Source organism: Pagrus major, chromosome 14 (assembly GCF_040436345.1).
Source record: "Pagrus major chromosome 14, Pma_NU_1.0".
NCBI lineage: Eukaryota > Metazoa > Chordata > Actinopteri > Spariformes > Sparidae > Pagrus > Pagrus major.
In genome coordinates, this window is record NC_133228.1 from 10,243,677 (window position 1) to 10,261,634 (window position 17,958).

The 17,958-nt window shown below is 42.7% G+C and overlaps 1 protein-coding gene across 2 annotated transcripts in view; it reads left to right on the forward strand.

Annotated features, from left to right (window-relative positions):
• Positions 1-17,958, forward strand: part of tbc1d22a (TBC1 domain family, member 22a) — a 127,450-nt gene that overhangs the window by 59,641 nt on the left and 49,851 nt on the right. For both annotated transcript variants that reach the window (XM_073480716.1, XM_073480715.1), the window contains exon 10: positions 4,710-4,816. In XM_073480716.1, coding sequence (XP_073336817.1) covers positions 4,710-4,816 — 107 coding nt within the window. The remainder of the gene's footprint in view (positions 1-4,709; positions 4,817-17,958) is intronic.

The window sequence follows — 17,958 nt, forward strand, 5'->3', positions numbered from 1 at the left end:
CACCTCCACTCATATCACTTCCACTTGCTCTCTCTCTCTCACACACCGTCACCTTCCTTCACCTCCAGCTGTCTATTTTCATAACTTCACATCTTGTTTCTCACACAGCCATAATTCTATTCTCATAACGCTCTCATCTCCTATCGTGTGTGTGTGTGTGTGTGTGTGTGTGTGTGTGTGTGTGTGTGTGTGTGTGTGTGTGTGTGTGTGTGTGTGTGTGTGTGTGTGTGTGTGTGTGTGTGTGTGTGTGTGTGTTGGTGACACCAGATTTGCCAGGTTGACTCACTTCTTAATTATCCAACAGTATGAACGCCACCTCTCTGGAAAATGTTCAGCTCTCATTAACAACATTGTTACCACGCTAATGTGCCACGGTGGGGAAATCACTTTTTCTTTATTTTTTGTCACAGAAGCCTGAGTGAGAGGTGGGGCTGGCTGGCTGGCGGGGAGGTTGAAGTTTTGCGTTCCTCGCCAGCAGCCAACATGCGTCTCATTTTTTAAGTGTCAGCTGTGTCACTTGGGTGTCATTCTGAAGGTGGAAACTGGATTGTGGCATGTTAGGATTCGGTGCCCCAAAGTCGTTAGATTCATTACATTTATCCCGAACTACCGCTGTAAATTATAAGTAATGGCTGCACGACTCCATGTGATATTATGAGCTCTGGATGGTGAAATCTTGTTAAAACCAACTCGATCCCTCTCTCTGGTGGTCTGCAACTCAGGTTTGCTCGTGATTAATCAGAACCAACAGAGGCTTGTCAAACGGGACTGTTTTTATCACCAATTGCTCTTCGCAGTCCACGCACACACACATTCTTTATGATTACATCAGGCTAAACTAGCTCGTTTATCATCTTACATCACATTACCTCGTGGCCCATAGTTGTAGAGGGCAGATGGCAGCACTGGGCGCGACTGTGTGTGTGTGTTGCGTGTAACCGAGCGCGAGCATGGATCTGTGTATGTAGGCGCCCGCAGTCGGTCTCCGGAGGTGTAACCCGGCTCGGCATGCCAAGCTGTGCCAAGCGCTCACAGCTGGCAGCGACCAAGCAGTTGGTCTCTCTGGACAAGTTGCCCCCTGCGCCAGGACAAACAGGAAATAAAACCCCGGGGCCTGGCAGGAAACCGGCTGCGGGGCCAATGGGATGAGAGGTGAGGGGAGGAGGGGGAGAGGAGAGAACAGCTTGGAGAGGCAGGGTGGCGACAGAAGAGAGAAGAGATGTCAAATGGCTGTGTAGGAGAGGTGAAGCATTGATATACATTCAGCGTGATCAAGAGACTATCAGAGGGAAGTCGAGGCTTTAAAAGAGAAAGAAACGGTACATCAAATGAAGTCAAGAGAATAAAAGTAAGCTTGAGTTATTGGAGATCTCTAAGATTAAACATTCCCCTCTGTAAATAAAAGATTGTTTGATTGTTGCTTTAGCCTTCAAAAAGATTGTATGAGAATTTTCACTTTCAAGCAAACAAGCTCTGTAATCAGTCTGACTGTGAGGCTCCTTGGCTGTGCCTCAGACTCTGTGTGCTGTGCTCTTCTGCCAATTTGATTACAAACTGCCCGTCTTCAGAATCCTGCGCATCTCATGTTTGTGCGTCTCAGAGAGTTGGCTGTATCAAACTCCTCTCCCACCAAGGTGAGCTGCAGTCAGACTGCTTCCTCTACCTCCAAGAACCAGAGAATTTAATTTGGCAATGACATCACTTCGGAGACGAGTTTCACACAGAACCAAAGCCACTGAGACTCCCGTTCTCTGAGGCTGCTCACTGAAGCTTGAACTTCCAGAAATTCCCCTGGTTCTTATTTGTGAAGCATTTCTACAGAGACACGGATCAAGTCCCAGACATGTATTGTCATCCGGTCCTCAGTGTGGAGGCAGTACTCCAAAAGTAATCTCCGAGAGAGTTCCTCCTACTGAGGCGTGGATCTGGTGAAAGTAATTAGCAATTTCTTCTTTTGAAGGCAGGTCGACTGAGACACAAGGTCCGCTGAGGCATTCAGGATGACCTAATGGTGCTTTTATGTCACCAAAACACTCAAGTTTGAAAGTGGATCAAATGGTTCATGAAAACTTAATTTGGCTACAGGTTGAATCATCAGACATTCACCACACAGCTTTGATTCTTTTCTTTCCAACAGAGAAGAGAAAGAGCTGTCTGGACTACCTAACCATGAAAATGACTAATGACCTGAGCTTTGACTGTTTTTAAGCGCTCATCCATGTCAAATCGGTCATTGGTGTCAGGATCACTTCCTTCAGCGATCACAGGGGGCACTGTTGCCTCGTGATCCGACCACTGAGTACAGACACCCACTTCAGGGCCTTCTCTCTCTCATAGCCCCTTCCTCTTGTGTGTCCTTGTTATTGTGATGAGCTATGCCCAATTCGAGTACAACCACTGGACTCCTGGAAGCCGTCCCTTCTAATCTGCTCCAGAGTCAAGGTCCAGGTTTGGAACTGAGCTCGACAGCAAAGGCTTTAGCCCACGACAAAGACTGATTTGAGACTCTGGGACGCTCAGGGTCTCCCAGGACGTGGCGCTCTCACCACCTTGTTAATCAGCAGCGACACCACGCGAAATTGCCAGTCAGCCTGTTTACAATTAATCTTTTCAACTACAAATTTAATGCCGTCGCTGATGCCTGGAGCCGCCGCGTCCCAGAGAGAGTGCTGTATTCATGCTTTGTCATTGTCTTCTGCAGCCATCAAATTAAATACTGACTTCAAATTGGTCAGGCGGTGGCTCCTTTTGTCTCCACATTCTTATAACAGCTGCTCCAACGCCGCATTTAGCTTTGGTTGATTGTAGTTGACTTCTGCTAGTGGCCCCAATTTAAGCGGCAGGGAAATATTATGAGTTTTCATCCCATCAGCTGTCTCTGACTCATCGTGTTTGTTTGTGGGTGACCTCTTTGTCTCTGAGTTACTCCTCACTGCAAGCAGATTTCTTTTAGATCTCACTCCAAAAAGTGGATTTTATGAGATTACATCTGTATGTTTGCACTAATAACAGCTGTTATGTGTGAGCCCGCAGCTGTGTTACATTTTGCTTTTTTGGCATCGCTCGTGGTCAGAATGAACTGTACTGACATCTCATCATAATCCAGCCCCTGACCACTTCCATATCTGGTATTAAAGATCTGGTAGCTGTGTGGACAAAATTAGATTCCTGTGCTGTCTGGACACCTTGATCTGTCCCGGTGTGACGGGATAAAAGGTCTCCCCGGAACGAAGGAGCCTATCTATCCTTACCTGACTTCAAGCGGACAAGACAATGATGAGACCGGCTGCATGGCAAGATGTTGAACGAGTACACACACACACAGACACACACATACATTCACACCTACACTCCTACAGCCGAGTTGTTAATGGCTTTGTAGTCCTGGCCCGCTGCCAGCTCCCTGTCTGTCTGTCTGTCTGTCAGACTGAGCATGCTCATTACAACCTTGACAACATTCCACTGGGGTTGCCAAGGATACCAAGCAGAGCTGCCAGGTCCTGTGTGTATGCATGTGTGTGTGTCGAGGATGTATTAGGAATGCGCAAAAACACATCCACTAAACTCAACAAATTTTTAGTAATATGAACGCACGCGCACGCACGCCTTTTCTCCGTTTGTCACCGTCCCCCCGCCACTCTCCCTTTTCTCCACCTCTCCAGATCATCGTTAATCAGTCTCGTCCCATCTCCCCTCCACTGGCTGTCAGTGGCTTGTCAGGAGCCCGTCAAAGCCCCTGCAGTCCGTCACACGCTGCTGCCGTTAATGACATCTGATGACACCCATCGCTGAAGTCACCCGCTGGAGATGACTGGGAACTCGCTGTGCTTGCTGCTTTTGAATTGTTTCTTCTGTGCAGTGTGCAGTGCGTTTTAGGATATGTCAGAACACCATTCTGCTGCTATTATTTACAGACTCTCTTCCCAACTTCCCACTTCACAATTCCCCTTGTGGCACTTTTCAGATGGCATTAAAAGTCAAATGCAAATTAAATCATAGAACTTAAACAAATACTAATAAAGAAAATTGATCAAGTATAGTTAAAAAAAGTGAAGTATACTTTCAGTAAAGTAGAAGAGTATATCAGATGGTATAAAGGTAACTCTAAGACTTTGGGTCTTGATTCTGAGTGGCAATTTAACTTCAGCAAGCTCAAAGACGGAACAAAACTGCATAATTTCTCACTGCGTCTGCGATATATAATAAGAACATATTATGCTGTGTGCGTGGAGACTGTGACATTTGCTTAATGTTCAAAGTAGCCATTAAAAAAAATGGTTGAACCACTGTTTTTTAAGGATGGTAATGATTCGGCTGGTTTGTTAGTCCGCTTTTATACTTTCTTCCCACACGTTCGGCTGCCACAATGCCCTCCATTTTTTCATCCCTCCTTCGTTCCCATGGTCCAATTTGTCTGCGTCTACTTTCCTCTCCCTACATCTCTTTCATAACCTCTCCCCATTGACGTCCTCCCTCTGCACCTTTAGCTTTCTTCTTCCCCTGTCTGAGCAGTGGGCCGCCTGTGACGGAGCCCCTGCTAGGTCTGTAGACCTAAATCGCTCTGTTTCCATGTCCATTGTCTCTCTCTCTCTGTCTTTCATCACCTTTCTTTCACTTTCCCTCCAATTTTCTCTCACCGGTCTTTCTGTCTCTGCACTGCTTATTTCTCACTCTCTCGTTCTCTCTCTGTTCTCCTTTCTCTTCTCTAGAGGAGGAAGTGGAAAACTTTGACGTGTCCAGTCTCCAGGAAGAGGCTCTGAGGAACATCGAGGCTGACAGCTTCTGGTGCATGAGCAAACTGCTGGACGGCATCCAGGTAAGCATGTGTGTGCATACGTGTGCGGTGTGGAAAAAGATGAAGGTTGTCTCCGAACAAACTCTGATCACGACGCCCACATACAGTATGATTTAATGCCCTATACCAACATGCTGCACAGGCTCCATCTCCCACTGCCTCCCTTCCTAGATATAGTCTGCCCATGCCTCTCTTCTCCCAGTACATTTCTTTTACTCTCTTACTCTATTTCAGAAACTTTCTAAGCTTGGTTTTGTTTGGATTGAGGCTTCTCTGCTCTGATTTTAAAAGTGAGAAGTGTTCCTCTTGCTGCTACTTGCTAAATCAAGCAATTTTTTACAACCATTAAGCAGAAAATAGACCCCAGAACAGTCTAAATAATAAAATAAATAAGGCTTGACACAATGTGAAGTCAATATCGCTACGGATGTTTGCCACGTCTTCACTCCACCTCTTACCTCGACTCTTCACTGTTTGCACTAGGCAGGAAGTGAACAATCAGCAGTGCAGCGTCTCTACGCGAATAATAACCCAAGTGAGAAAACTCCCAACTTATAACAATGAGCTGAGAGTTGCTGCAAGCTGTGTGCGGCCGCACGCTGAGGTGTTGATTCACAGTGGGGTTAGCAGCATTATCAACCATTTACTGTAACCTCACAGGAACTTATGTCAATCTGGATTTCACCTAATTGAACTTTAAGATAAAATACTGGTTTCTCTTCAGTTAGAGCTTTTAATTTGACATGTGTACTCACACCACTTTCACATATTCCTGAGGAACAGTCTTTGGTATACACACTTGTGTGTTGATCACTCCTCTTTTACTTTGATCTAACATTTAGAGATAACTAGGATCAGATCAAAGCTGTGGAGTAACACAGCTTTTTTTTTTTTTTTTTTTATGTTTGCTGTATGCGTTTAACAAATTAGCCGAGCTTAGTCCCTCAGCTGAACAGAGACAGAACTGACTTGTAATGATTATGTCGCACGGACGTATGTCGCATGTTTATAAAGAGTGTGTGAACACGTGGGTTTTGTTTGTTGCCTTAAAGGTGCAATATATAAGAATTAGCCACTTGTCAAATTCATACTCAAAACAAATAGGGGTCAACATATCACCAGCTTAACCTCTAACTGTGAAGTCTAGCTGCTGTAGTTAGATAGCTCAGTTAGCCCTGCAGCTAGCAGGTCAGACTGGTAGCTGGAGGACCAGTGGAGTGTTAGTGTTTACAACGCTAGCACAGGAGCTTTGGACTGCTACATGCTGGGGCCAGCAGGTTAGCATGCTAACATCATTATGTCAAAACCGCCATATATTCACATTCTGTTCATAAATGTTGTTCATTGATTTAGGGTTTCAACTAAAATTCTTACATATTGCCCCTTTTAATGTGAAACGTGAACAAAATATGTTTTCAGTACAAATACTAGAAATACAAAATACTAGATGAGGTCTCTTATGCCAAATATGTAATAACATTTTACTGCGGTAATTAATGATTTTATCATCATAAATGTAATCATCATTAGCTGTGAAACATCTGTGCTTTCCCGTTAAGAGGACTTTGAAGTGTACATAAACAATGCAGATTAGCATGTTTGCATGACACACCACTGCAGATAATCAGTTGTATGCACAGTGTTGAATGTTTTAGTGTTTAGGTGGTCTGACAGTCCCGGTCCGTACCAAAGCCTGCAGGACCTCTCTAACAGCGTGAGCATTATGTATGAAACAGCTTTTCTGTGTGGGTTTAAGAAATGTGATTGTCTTGCATATTCTAAAGCCGGCCTGAGTGTCTGGAGAGCAGATAATTGCATACAGACCGCAGCACCAAACTTCATTTTGTTTCATCATTTCTTCCCAAACCCCCTTTGCCCACCAGCCCTCTTAATCGACCTCGCTCTCAGCGGTCATGGTTGAGCCATCTGTCAATTCTAAATGTGCCTGCCTGGGCTGGCTGTAGATTTATCCCCACCAGTACTACTGTTGCCTACCATCCTAAAATGTGTTTTTACCATATCTCTCTCTATGCTGGATTAAAGCATAAATTCTTAATGGAGCAGATTGTCTATGCTATTTACACTGTCAGGAAATATGGAAAACCTAACATATTAGCAACATTTTTGCACCGCTGGACATGTTTACACAAAAAAGCCTGTTTGGTTCTAACAATGTGTTCCTGGTTGTCTCTGTGACCATGTTTCAGTACAGCTACTCTAATCATTGTTTTCTGGCACCGTTAAAGAAGCATCTGCCAAGTCTGCCCAGTGGGTCAATGACCCTAATCTAAAGTAACACTTAAGAGAATGGCCACAGCAGTTAGTCTTTAAACATATTGATTAGACAGCATACTTATTGTTGTATGGAAATTAGTGTTTTAGAGGTAAAAGAAAACACCCTATATCTTGATGGTGAAGTGAAGTTTTTAGTGAGGGGCGATAGATGATTTCTGCTCAGTACAAAACATTTAAAATATATTTAATATCGTCTTACTCAATACATTGCCTCGCCCCACACTAAAGGTAATTAATAGTAAGGAGCATGTGCTGTGCATAAAATGCGAACATCCATAAATAACTATCAATTGGTTAGGCTATTCATTTAGGAAATTAATAGACGCTGTGCCTTGTTGCCCCTGAGAGAGCAAGACAGGAGAATGCACAGCTCGAGAGCAGAGGAAGAATAGAGTGTGCATGCTTCTGTATGTGTGCGTGGATGTTGTTTGTCCCCGTGCTTGTGTTTGTTTGTGACCTTGGCTCCAAACTAATTACGTGCAATGCACCAGGGAAGCCCATGTTTCCCCCCTAATGCTTTCTAAACAATCTGACGGAGGCTGAGTGCCTCAGCACCGTAATTAGTTGGTGATCCTTGCTCTGACCTCGTCTCAAACCCTCTCACATCCACCATACACTATTACACTTAACTGAGGGCCTGAAGGTGGGGGTCTGGGGTTAGAGAGAGTGAGAGAGAGGGAGAGAGAGGCCCTCCATGTAATAACATTTGCTCGCTGCCTTTTAAGCACCTTATATATCCAGTGTTTCACACCGGTGTCCACCCAATCTGTGTAAAATATTTAAAGCGGTTTAATTGCATCACAATGCAAAGCAAACTCATAAACGGGAGGTTTAAAAACCACTACACACTTGGGAACTTTGGTGAAGAAAGATTTTCTGTCTCCCATCCATCCATGAACCGCAGCTGCTGGGGGTTTCCTGCAATTACCTGGTGTACAGTGGAAATAGTTTGGAAAGTTTTTATTCTTATATTTTTGTACAGTAAATTGGCCATTAGCTCTGTTTTTAGTGTTTCACTGCCATTCCTCTCCACCACCTACAAGTGAGCAGGCTATTTTGCCTGTCAATTCACTTATACAGCTTCTCTAATGAGCAGCTGCTTTAATTTGCAACTCTGCAGCCCCCTCCTCAGGGTGGGGGGTTGGATAAACGGTTAGTTAGAGTGATCAGTTGATATACAGGTGTATCTAATGTCTTGTACTATCTTGTATCGGAGGATCTTTTATTTTCTGAGCTGCTGGATTTTTCCTGTTAATCCTAAAAAGCACTAAAATGTGCAGAATGTTTGGATGCCCCTTTACTGTAGACTTTACTCTCGAGTACCGAGACTGTAAGAGCGCCATTTTTCTGTGCATGTTATTGGTGTAATTAAAGGTGTTGACATCCAGGACTGAACACCCACATCAGATCAACATGTAGCACACATCTTCCCAATTGCTCTAACAGACAGTGAGTGGCAGTTTCAGGGGTAAATGAGTGTAGACAGCCATTCTTCTGTCCTGGCATGACCTTTAAGGCACTGTTAAATGGAAAAGCATTGGTGTGTGTGTGTGTCTGTTTACAACAGCATCAAGAAGATAAGAGCACACAGCCCTCCCACCTTCCATTTGCACATCAAACGGGCAGCGCACAGCCGGCAACATGTTGTTCTGACACGGCCAAAAAAACATGGCTGAACTTCCCCAGCTACAGGACTGTAAAGGAGCACATTAGTTATGTTCAAATGGTCCAGTGTTTATGATTGTTTATGATTACCCAGCCATGTGATCCATTAAAGAGCTTTTAAGCGTGACTCTACCTCTAAACAGATCCATAAACTGATCATAATTCACTTAGAATTAGGATGAATTTTAACGGTGGAATATAAAATAAATGGACAGAGAAGTAAATGGAATTTCTACAGATCAATTGAGACACGACTCTGTTAAGTTGACCCCTACGTTACCCCCGTCTCTCCTGCAGCCAATTAGTCTTGTACCGTGCTAAATTTGACAGCGCCTCTGGCTAACTTGACTAATTTAACTTGTGAAAACGGTTCCATATCTGCCGTTTCGATGAATTTAAAAGAAACTGTCATCTCTGCCCAATATTATGTTGGCGATTCAAACATTACTCAAACCGGGATACATTATTAACGTCTGCAGTAAAAACAGTCAGTCAAAGCCTCAGTAATTTAATCTTTTCCACATTTTACAGGTGCAGACAGGCTGACAGTGCTCAGTATGTGGCAGCTATGTGTTGTCTACGCACAGCCGGTGTGTGTCTGTGTCTTACCTGGCCGGCCCAGAGAGGGAAATGAAGTCAAAAAGTTTAAAAAGTCCATTATTCCGCCAGCACACCCCTGAGGGCTCTCAGTTTTAAAGCCAGCAGATGAAAACCTGCCTTTTATGTTAATTCTGCAGATACGCCTTTTACAGCCAGGGCTCTTAAATGTATTTCTTCCAGACCGGGACTTAACTTTGAGAAATGTAATTTTTGCCCAGGGATCTGAACTTATTATATTTCAGAGGTAGTCTAGACACATGGGGGTCTGACATGAAAATGTCTTTGACCCCTTTTTGGGTTCGATTGGCATTGTTTGGTTTAACAGTCTGGGCATGATGCACACCTACATGTTGATTGAATTCCTCAGACACACAGTTGTAGCTTTAAATTAAACTTCAGACCCATTCATATTCATAGCCATAGAATAAAAAGTACATTTTCGTCTGGAAAGTTTCAACCAGTTGCCTCCAAGAATAATATTTAGCTGGTTTCATTACTCTTTTATGCATTGAATCAGGTGTTTTATGTCAGGTTCTCCTAAAGTTAAGAGGTTGAACAGTTAAATCACTAACTTGAATCCCGTCAACCCCACTGCAGTTAAAACATAACTCTGCCAATTTTACATTATGTAACTTTTTTACCTTAAAATAACAGCTTCAAAATCATGTTGATGGTTCAGTGTCTTGTAATAGGTTGAATGGTGTCTCTGTCTCAGCCACTCTGCCTGTTTCTGCACTATGTAGCTTTAGTGAGTGGGTAGGATCAAAGCGTTACATACAAGTTTAATTCAAGATACAAGTTTTCAACACATAACATTGTTATGACGTGATGACTTTTGTTCGTAGTGAGCACCTTAGTGGCATTGTGGGAAATGTAGGTTTCAGGTTTTAAAAAGGCAGAAGAATGTGTGGCATAAAAAAGGTGATATCTCTGGTTCTGTTGTCTCGAATTGATTCATTTGTTTTTAAAATGTCGGTAATGAGTCAAACAGTGTCATGGGCTGACAATGCAAACCAGTGGACTGCTTTTCAAAACCAGGTGACTACATTACCCACAATGCAACTTAGCCACTACATGACATCATTGGAGGCAATTTATCGGAGTAAATACAGTTTCATCTGGAGCCACAAAAGGCTTTATACTACTTTTTTCACATATGCAGTAGTACTCTCTACAACCTGTAAACACACTTAAGTGTGTAAAATTGGTGGAGTTACCCTTTAAGTCCCCAACTAAAATGAACAAACAGCATTAATTCATGTAAAACAAACAAAGATTAAATGGTCAACAGCTCCTTCTCTCGCTGCTCCACGCCTGAGCTGCCTCCAGCCCCTCCCCTCCAAGCACAAGCCAATCGGTATGTGCCTGTCGATTGTCAAGGCAACCATCTGTTTCCACGGCGGCAGCCAGAAATGGGGTCTACCTCGAGTGGGAACAGGGGTCCGAGGACCGACGTCTAGCAGACGGTAGCCAGACCAAACCAGACGCCATGTCCTGTTCTGGTTTCCCCAAAGGCTCCCAACTGTCACCTTGGGCTGTCACTCACTCCACCACCTACACACACACACACACACACACACACACACACACACACACACACACACACACGCACACGCACACACAGACACACGTACAGGAGGAGTAATCTGCCAGCTGGTGTTTGATGCTTGACAGCGTGTTTTTATATGTTTATATCGCCTGTCTTCCGAGCCTTATTGGTGTGCATGTAAACGTAGCCACTGTTTGGGTACAACTTCGACCTGAACACCCCCACCTGCAACAGTTTTTTTTTAAACAGAATTCTCAGTCATACATACGTTTACCCTCCTCATCTCTCTTATTAGCAATGTCATGTTAGCTGTGCTATCTCATATGCAGGTCCGTGGAGATGGAGGCAGTAACAGATGCTCAGGGGGGAAGAGGTTAGGATAAAGGCTGAGGCTGGAAATTAAGGTGCAGGAAGGATGGATGGAGATATTCATGCAATAAGAATGGCATAAAGAAAAGAGTGCAGTACAGAACCCTGTTAGCAGAGAGACGAGTGGTGTTGATCACATTAGGGGTCATGTAAGGTGAGGCAGGTTTCTTTATATAATTCATGCATCTAGGCAGTCTCAAAGTGCTCGTTAAAGGGTAACTTCGTCAATTTTCGCCATTAATCTCTATCTGTTGGAATTTAGTTCATGCTGGGGGACTTACTAGTGAGCCCCCTCAATGTTCTCTGTGTCGCTGGGGGAGCTGTAAAATCTGGCCTACGTCCGTGTACCAGTGACGTTTGGATTACTAGTCTACACCTCTGGGTATCCAGCGGGCGTGATAGATCAAAACAATATATTCATGGGGGGCATGTCTACTGGCACTCAATTGCAAAACTTCTTTCCTGTCTCGCCCGTATGCAAATTGGCCATGTATTCAACAGCGAAAGCGTCATTTTAACATGAGGGCAGAGGAGGTCATAGAGGGCGAGACTTTTTACAGTCTTTTGGCTGACTATGATACTCAGGCAGGATACTTAAAGTTGTTTGAACAAAGTCTAAGTCTTGTTGATACTCTGGGTTACAAGCACATTTTGGTTGGCACCGATAATTTACCTACCTTCAGCTTGGTCAATTGTACTGTTGGTCTCAAATTTGTTGACTACCTACGTCCTTGCGCTGCCAGTACACATTTACTGCCCTCAGACTAGAGGCCATAGATGTTCACACAAACACACACAAAAGCAAGAGAATAAAAATCTGGCCAGTCCTCTTGTAGCTCTGAACAACTGTAATTGTCTACACCTTCGTCTACACCTCATCTCAACCTGTCATCTCTCTTATACAATCACTTTCTGCCTCACTCTCACCCCCGCACACACACACATCCACGTACCAGACAATGACAGATCATCGCTCTGTCCTTCAGTTTATTGTCTACCCTTTATCTTGACCTGTCATCTCTCTCTCTCCCCTCTACCCTTATGTCTCTCTCTCTCACACATACACATATTGTCGTGGCGTTGTTGTGTTGGTTCTGTCCAAGTTGCTGATAGACATCCGGTCCCACAATAGGAGGCAATCTTAGTCCAGCGTGGAGCCATTGTTGTCTCTAATAGAATGGACTGAGAGGTGAAGAGGAGCTATTGATTCAGCCGACTGACAGAGAGAAGGACAGAATGAGTGTTTGTATGCTCTGTGTTTGTTCGTTCATGTGGGTGAGCCGGGGCAGTTCCACTTACTTGCTGGGTCAGATGTGGTGGATGGACAGATGGCGGGAGAAGAGAGGAATGTATGAATAATGAAGGAGTGAGCGTTGATTTCCTCCTGTTGCCTCAGCTGATCAAAGATCCGACATATTGGATTTGACAAAGGGAGGAAGTGGGTTGAAGAGGGACAGGCATAAGATGTGAGAAAATAGAAAATGGGACAAAGGAATAAAGGAGGTGAGAGAGTGAAAGGATGAGAAACGGAGAGTGATTCTGAGGGTGGGGAGAGGCGAAGAGGTGAGGTAGCAGTTAAGACAGAAAGGTAACGAGAGCAAAGTGGAAGAAATAGATAAATGTAAATGCAGAAAAATTAGAATAAAGAACGGATTTGATTAGTATCTTACCGTCATTAGAAATATGCCTCAAGAAACAAAAACAACTAAACAACAATCAGTCACAAAATTAAACGCAGTACAGCATGGAACAAAATAAAAATCACCAGGGAACAAAACAAAGCAGAGGAGACGTAATAGCATGTTCAAAACACTTAGTCAAGTCTAGCCTCATTAGCACCACCAAAGTGATGAAAATAGACAAGGAAATGGAGAACAGAAGGTGGGAGAGGAGAATAGTTAGACATTGATAAAGGAAGAAATGAGAGGCGAGAGAGATGCAGAAGAATTAAAATGAAGAAAGTGGAGAGAAAAGCAGCAAGATTTATAGGCGATAAGAAGGAAATTAAGTAGTATGGAAAGAGACACTCAGAAAGAAATGGAAGAAAATGAGTGAGACGGGAAGTTAGAAAGAGAGCGGGGAGTAGAGGGTGAAGAAGAGAAAAAGGTATAAAGGAAAGAAAGTAAACGCCTGACAGCACGGACAATAACTTATAAACCTCCTGACCCTAACACGCATAACCATCGTTTTAACATGCAGCTGCGGTTACATGACTACAGGCAATATAAATCAAAATAGAGGTAATTTACCTGGGAAGTGTAGGTATAAATACATCAGAATAATATTCAAAGTAAAAGCAAAACAGTTCATGTTAAAAGTTAACTTAAATGACTGAAACTATGAAAGAACATACAGAAGAATTAACCAGAGTAGAAGTAGAAGAATGTTAGCATTGCTAACTCGTTTAGCCTGTGCTTTTATTTAGAAAACTTGGACATGATTGAACACATTCTAGATACATCTTTCAGCTTTGTTCAGCCTCGGCAGCCAATGCTTCTCCATTTTAACTACCTGCTCCAACTTCTCTTCATTCCATTCAATACAAACATGCTGCTTTTGATTTTGCCAGAAAATAATAAAATAAGATAAAAATCTGTAACAACCTGTGCGGCACAGAATTGTTCACTGGAAGGATGTTAAAAAGAAACGGGCGTCAAAACAAACAGAACGTGTCGAATCCAAGCACCATAAATGATGAGTCATACCTTTAGACTGTGTGCATGTGATGTGCATGTGGTTTTTTTTGCTGTCCTGACTTTGTGCTTCATTCAAGCAATAATTGTAAGTTGAAGGGCAGGGATTGTGACAGAAGTATAGGCAGACAAAGGAATGGGGATGAACAAAAATGTGATCAAGACAGCCAAGCAGTCAGATAAGCTGTGATGCATTGTTACAAAAACAAAGAGGGAGAATAAGTTTGAGAATAAGAGAGTAAAAATATTGCAGACTGAAAAGCAGCAAAGACTAAAAAGAACTAAAGCCGCTACACTCTTCAATATGTTCACGTTCTAAGCCAGAACTACTCAATAGTGTTGTCAAAAATATCGAAATATCGATAAATATCAATACTGAATATTTGAAACTGTTTCGATACTCATTTTCCACAGTACCGACACTGATACCAGCTGTATCGAACATGGATTCGAATATCTATATTTTTCTAGGTATTGTATTGAAGATAAAAATGTCAGTACAGTGACAACACTACTACTCAGTAGTAATTACCACATTATCATATGAGTACTCCAAACCAATCTTCGGACTTGGCCTTCATTTATATTTCAACACACCTTTGAAGTTTAATGACTGCATCTTGCACGGTTGTGTCATTACCCTGTGGTCTGTCCACAGTCAGACAGACAAGGTGAAAAAAATAACAGCTACTCTAGAGTGGACGGGAATGATTGGAAGTGGGTTACACTGATTTTCAACTTAAAACAAATGCTGGGCAGGGGCGTCAAGTTTCCTGCTTCCTACCTCCTTTCCTCCTGCTCCCTTGCTCTGATCGCACCCTTTCTCGAACTTGGCCTTCAATTTGATCTCAACTACAAAATCACTTAAAAAAGGCGACGGCGGACCAGATTTTACCATGATGACACACGCACAGGCTCATGTTAAAACATTCCCAGCTAATGCTGTCATGGCTGGAAAAGATTATTTGAGCAATCGACGAGAGGCACAGAGAGAATTTCAATAGTAGGTTAAGAGCCAGAAAATGTAACAAGGTGATTCAGAAACAGACGGACAGGAAGAAAAGCAGGTGAGAGAGAGAGAGAGAGAGAGTTGATTAAAGCCAGCAGCTTCAATAATGCAAATGTAATTACTTGTACTGGCCCGCACACTCGCTTAGCACCTAACCGCATTAACACTGGGATGGTACAAAGAAAGGGCCAGAGAGGCGGAGAAGCTCAAGACAGAACATGAAGACAATGTACCAATATGTATAATTAACAAAAACAGTAAGTAGAACAAGAAGATTATGGAAGGTTGAGAGGAAATGTGCAAAACAACAACAACAACAAAAAAAAACCCTGAGTGATTTAGAAGTTATTTGCTGGTGAGGCTAGTCTGCGCAGTCAGGGAGGAGTTTTTGCGACGGGCTAACAGCAGGTTTTTGGTGTACGTTATGCCAATTCAATGCATACACACAGTCCTCTTTTTTCAAAGGAAGTTATTTCAGCAATACTGGGAAGCTTAAGCTGCTCTCACTCGGGGGTACATATACTTTAAATATTGTCCCGCAGTGCAAAAATAAACTGTAAAAGTTTACAAGCCATGGGCAGCCCTATCTAAATGATCCATTTGGGTTTGCTGTAGTATTGTTGTGACTTTATCAAAGATGCTTTAATGTAATAGCCCAACTGATACTACGTTTTATGAGGCTGATATCATCATTTCTAAATCACATCAAACGAAAGATGGTCTTAAGTTTCTTTATGTGGATCGCTATTGGCTTCAACATATGTGGCTGCTCATCTTCCTGGCATCCACATAAAACAATAGCAGTACTATATAGTCACATCTCTAATATCGGCCTTTATCGATGTATCTTTAGTTGATATACTTGTTAATTATATGCTTGATATAATATGTTGAACATTCTGTTAATTCATATGCTCAACATATTAATTTGAGAGCACAAAAAAGTAAATCCTGGGCACAAATTCAGATAACTTTTTCCATGATAGGCCCTGTAGGCAAGGAAGGGAACCGAACAGAAACATGAAGCAATTAATTGCAACGGATAAAGGTGTCAAATGAGTAGGAAGAAGAAGAAATGACACATGTAGGAGCTATGGAGAGACGAGAAGAGGTGTGAGATGCTGTAGATGAGAGGAGGAATTTTGAACAAAAGGCAGGAGAGAATGCGGTTTGTACTCTGCCAGCCCCTGATGGACTCAGGAGGACACACACGCACTTGGTTCTGCTGAGCCTGAAGGACAACTGGAGCTGTTTATTGCTAAATGACCCCCCCCACACACTCACACACTCACACACTCACACACTCACACACACACACACACACACACACACACACACACACACACACACACACACACACACACACAACCCCACCTCCCCTCTCTCTCTGTCTTTTTCTTTCTCTCTCCTTCTCATTTTCTCCCTCCATCTCTCTCCATCTGTTGGATACTTTGCCACATCAGCTGTTCTCCAGCCACACTGAAATGACCCCTCAAGGAAACGTAATCCTCATTGTGTGTGTGTGTGTGTTTGGGTGTACACGCACACACAAAATGCTTATGTGCCATTCTCGCTTGGATTGTATTCTGCAAGTTCAACTAGCCGCCAGTGCCCATTACTGTGATCATATTCAGGTTTCAGTTATTGTCTGTTTCCCAAAAAACTCATCAACTCACTTCATTATAGTTTTCTAAAAATGTTCTCAGGAAATTAAGCACCAAGGTGAGGCATTCTAATTTGTACCAAGTTTCTTTTAAACTTTATCATTTTGATATTTATTACATTTAGTAAGATGGTTTGTCTCATCCTAACTTGATTTGATTAGTCTTTATTTGTAACTTAATCACGGCTGTAGACAGCAGTTTAAGTGATCCTTGTTTCCCTAATGCACATTTTCAATGCAAAAAGTCAGAAATATGAACTTCAATACGTGTAATGCATACTGTCCTTCATGATTGAAAAAGAAAGAAAAAACTTGGATGTCTAATACCCCTTTTCCACTGGTCAATAATCTCACTTAAACCTGCTAAGATCAGGATTTTGTGTGCAATGGGAATGTGTACACTCAGTATTTACAACCGGGTCAACTGACTTTACAGTAGACACAGGTTTTTATCACCTCGGCTTGGCTTTGATCTAAACGTAAGACCCAGGTGAACACGCTAAATTCTGACGTAATTCCCGCCGCGCGAAGTGATGGCATGTTATCAACATCTGGTGGTGGCACGTTGGGATGCGGTCTGTTGTTGTTTTCTCTTCTGTTCTACGTGAAACCTGTCGTCAGTGACCCACGTTTAAAAATAAAACCCATGTAGACCCGCTGATTATGATGGAAAAGCTGCATAATTGTTGGATACACCCCCTCATATATTCATAAAAGGGCTATTCCGACGTCTGTTTTGAGTCCTTCTACTTACGAGTATGTCATTCATCATTCAAAGGATAACCCTAACCCTAACCTCTTTGATATAAAGCTATCAAAATACATACTAAAGCAACATGGCAATTGACCCTTTTCACGACAGACACACAGGTGCACCCATCAGCCATAAATTCTGTTAAGTGTTGCAGTAAGCCATGTCAGCGAATGAGCATGCACCACACCTTATCCCTGGACCAAGCTCACATAAATGGAATGCAGCCATCATTAATGTCATAAATTCCACCTGTGTGTTTCCTGCTTTGACAAGTCAGAATGTCTGCCGTGAAAAGGGTCTATTGGGCTTAATGCATTAGCTGCTTGGAAAGCATTAAAATCAGTGTTAATCAATGATAAAAACAAGTTACATGATATCTTTAAAAATATAGCACAGCTTTTTTTTTTAACACTATACAGCAATACATAAATGTCTTACATGTGGCTTTAAAAACACCCCTCCTACCATCTATCAAGCTCTGTTAACCAGCTGCCATTATCCAGTTGAGATGAGGCGCAGTGACTAGTTGAAGGGGACAATAGTGAAATGAAATCTCAGCCATCAGC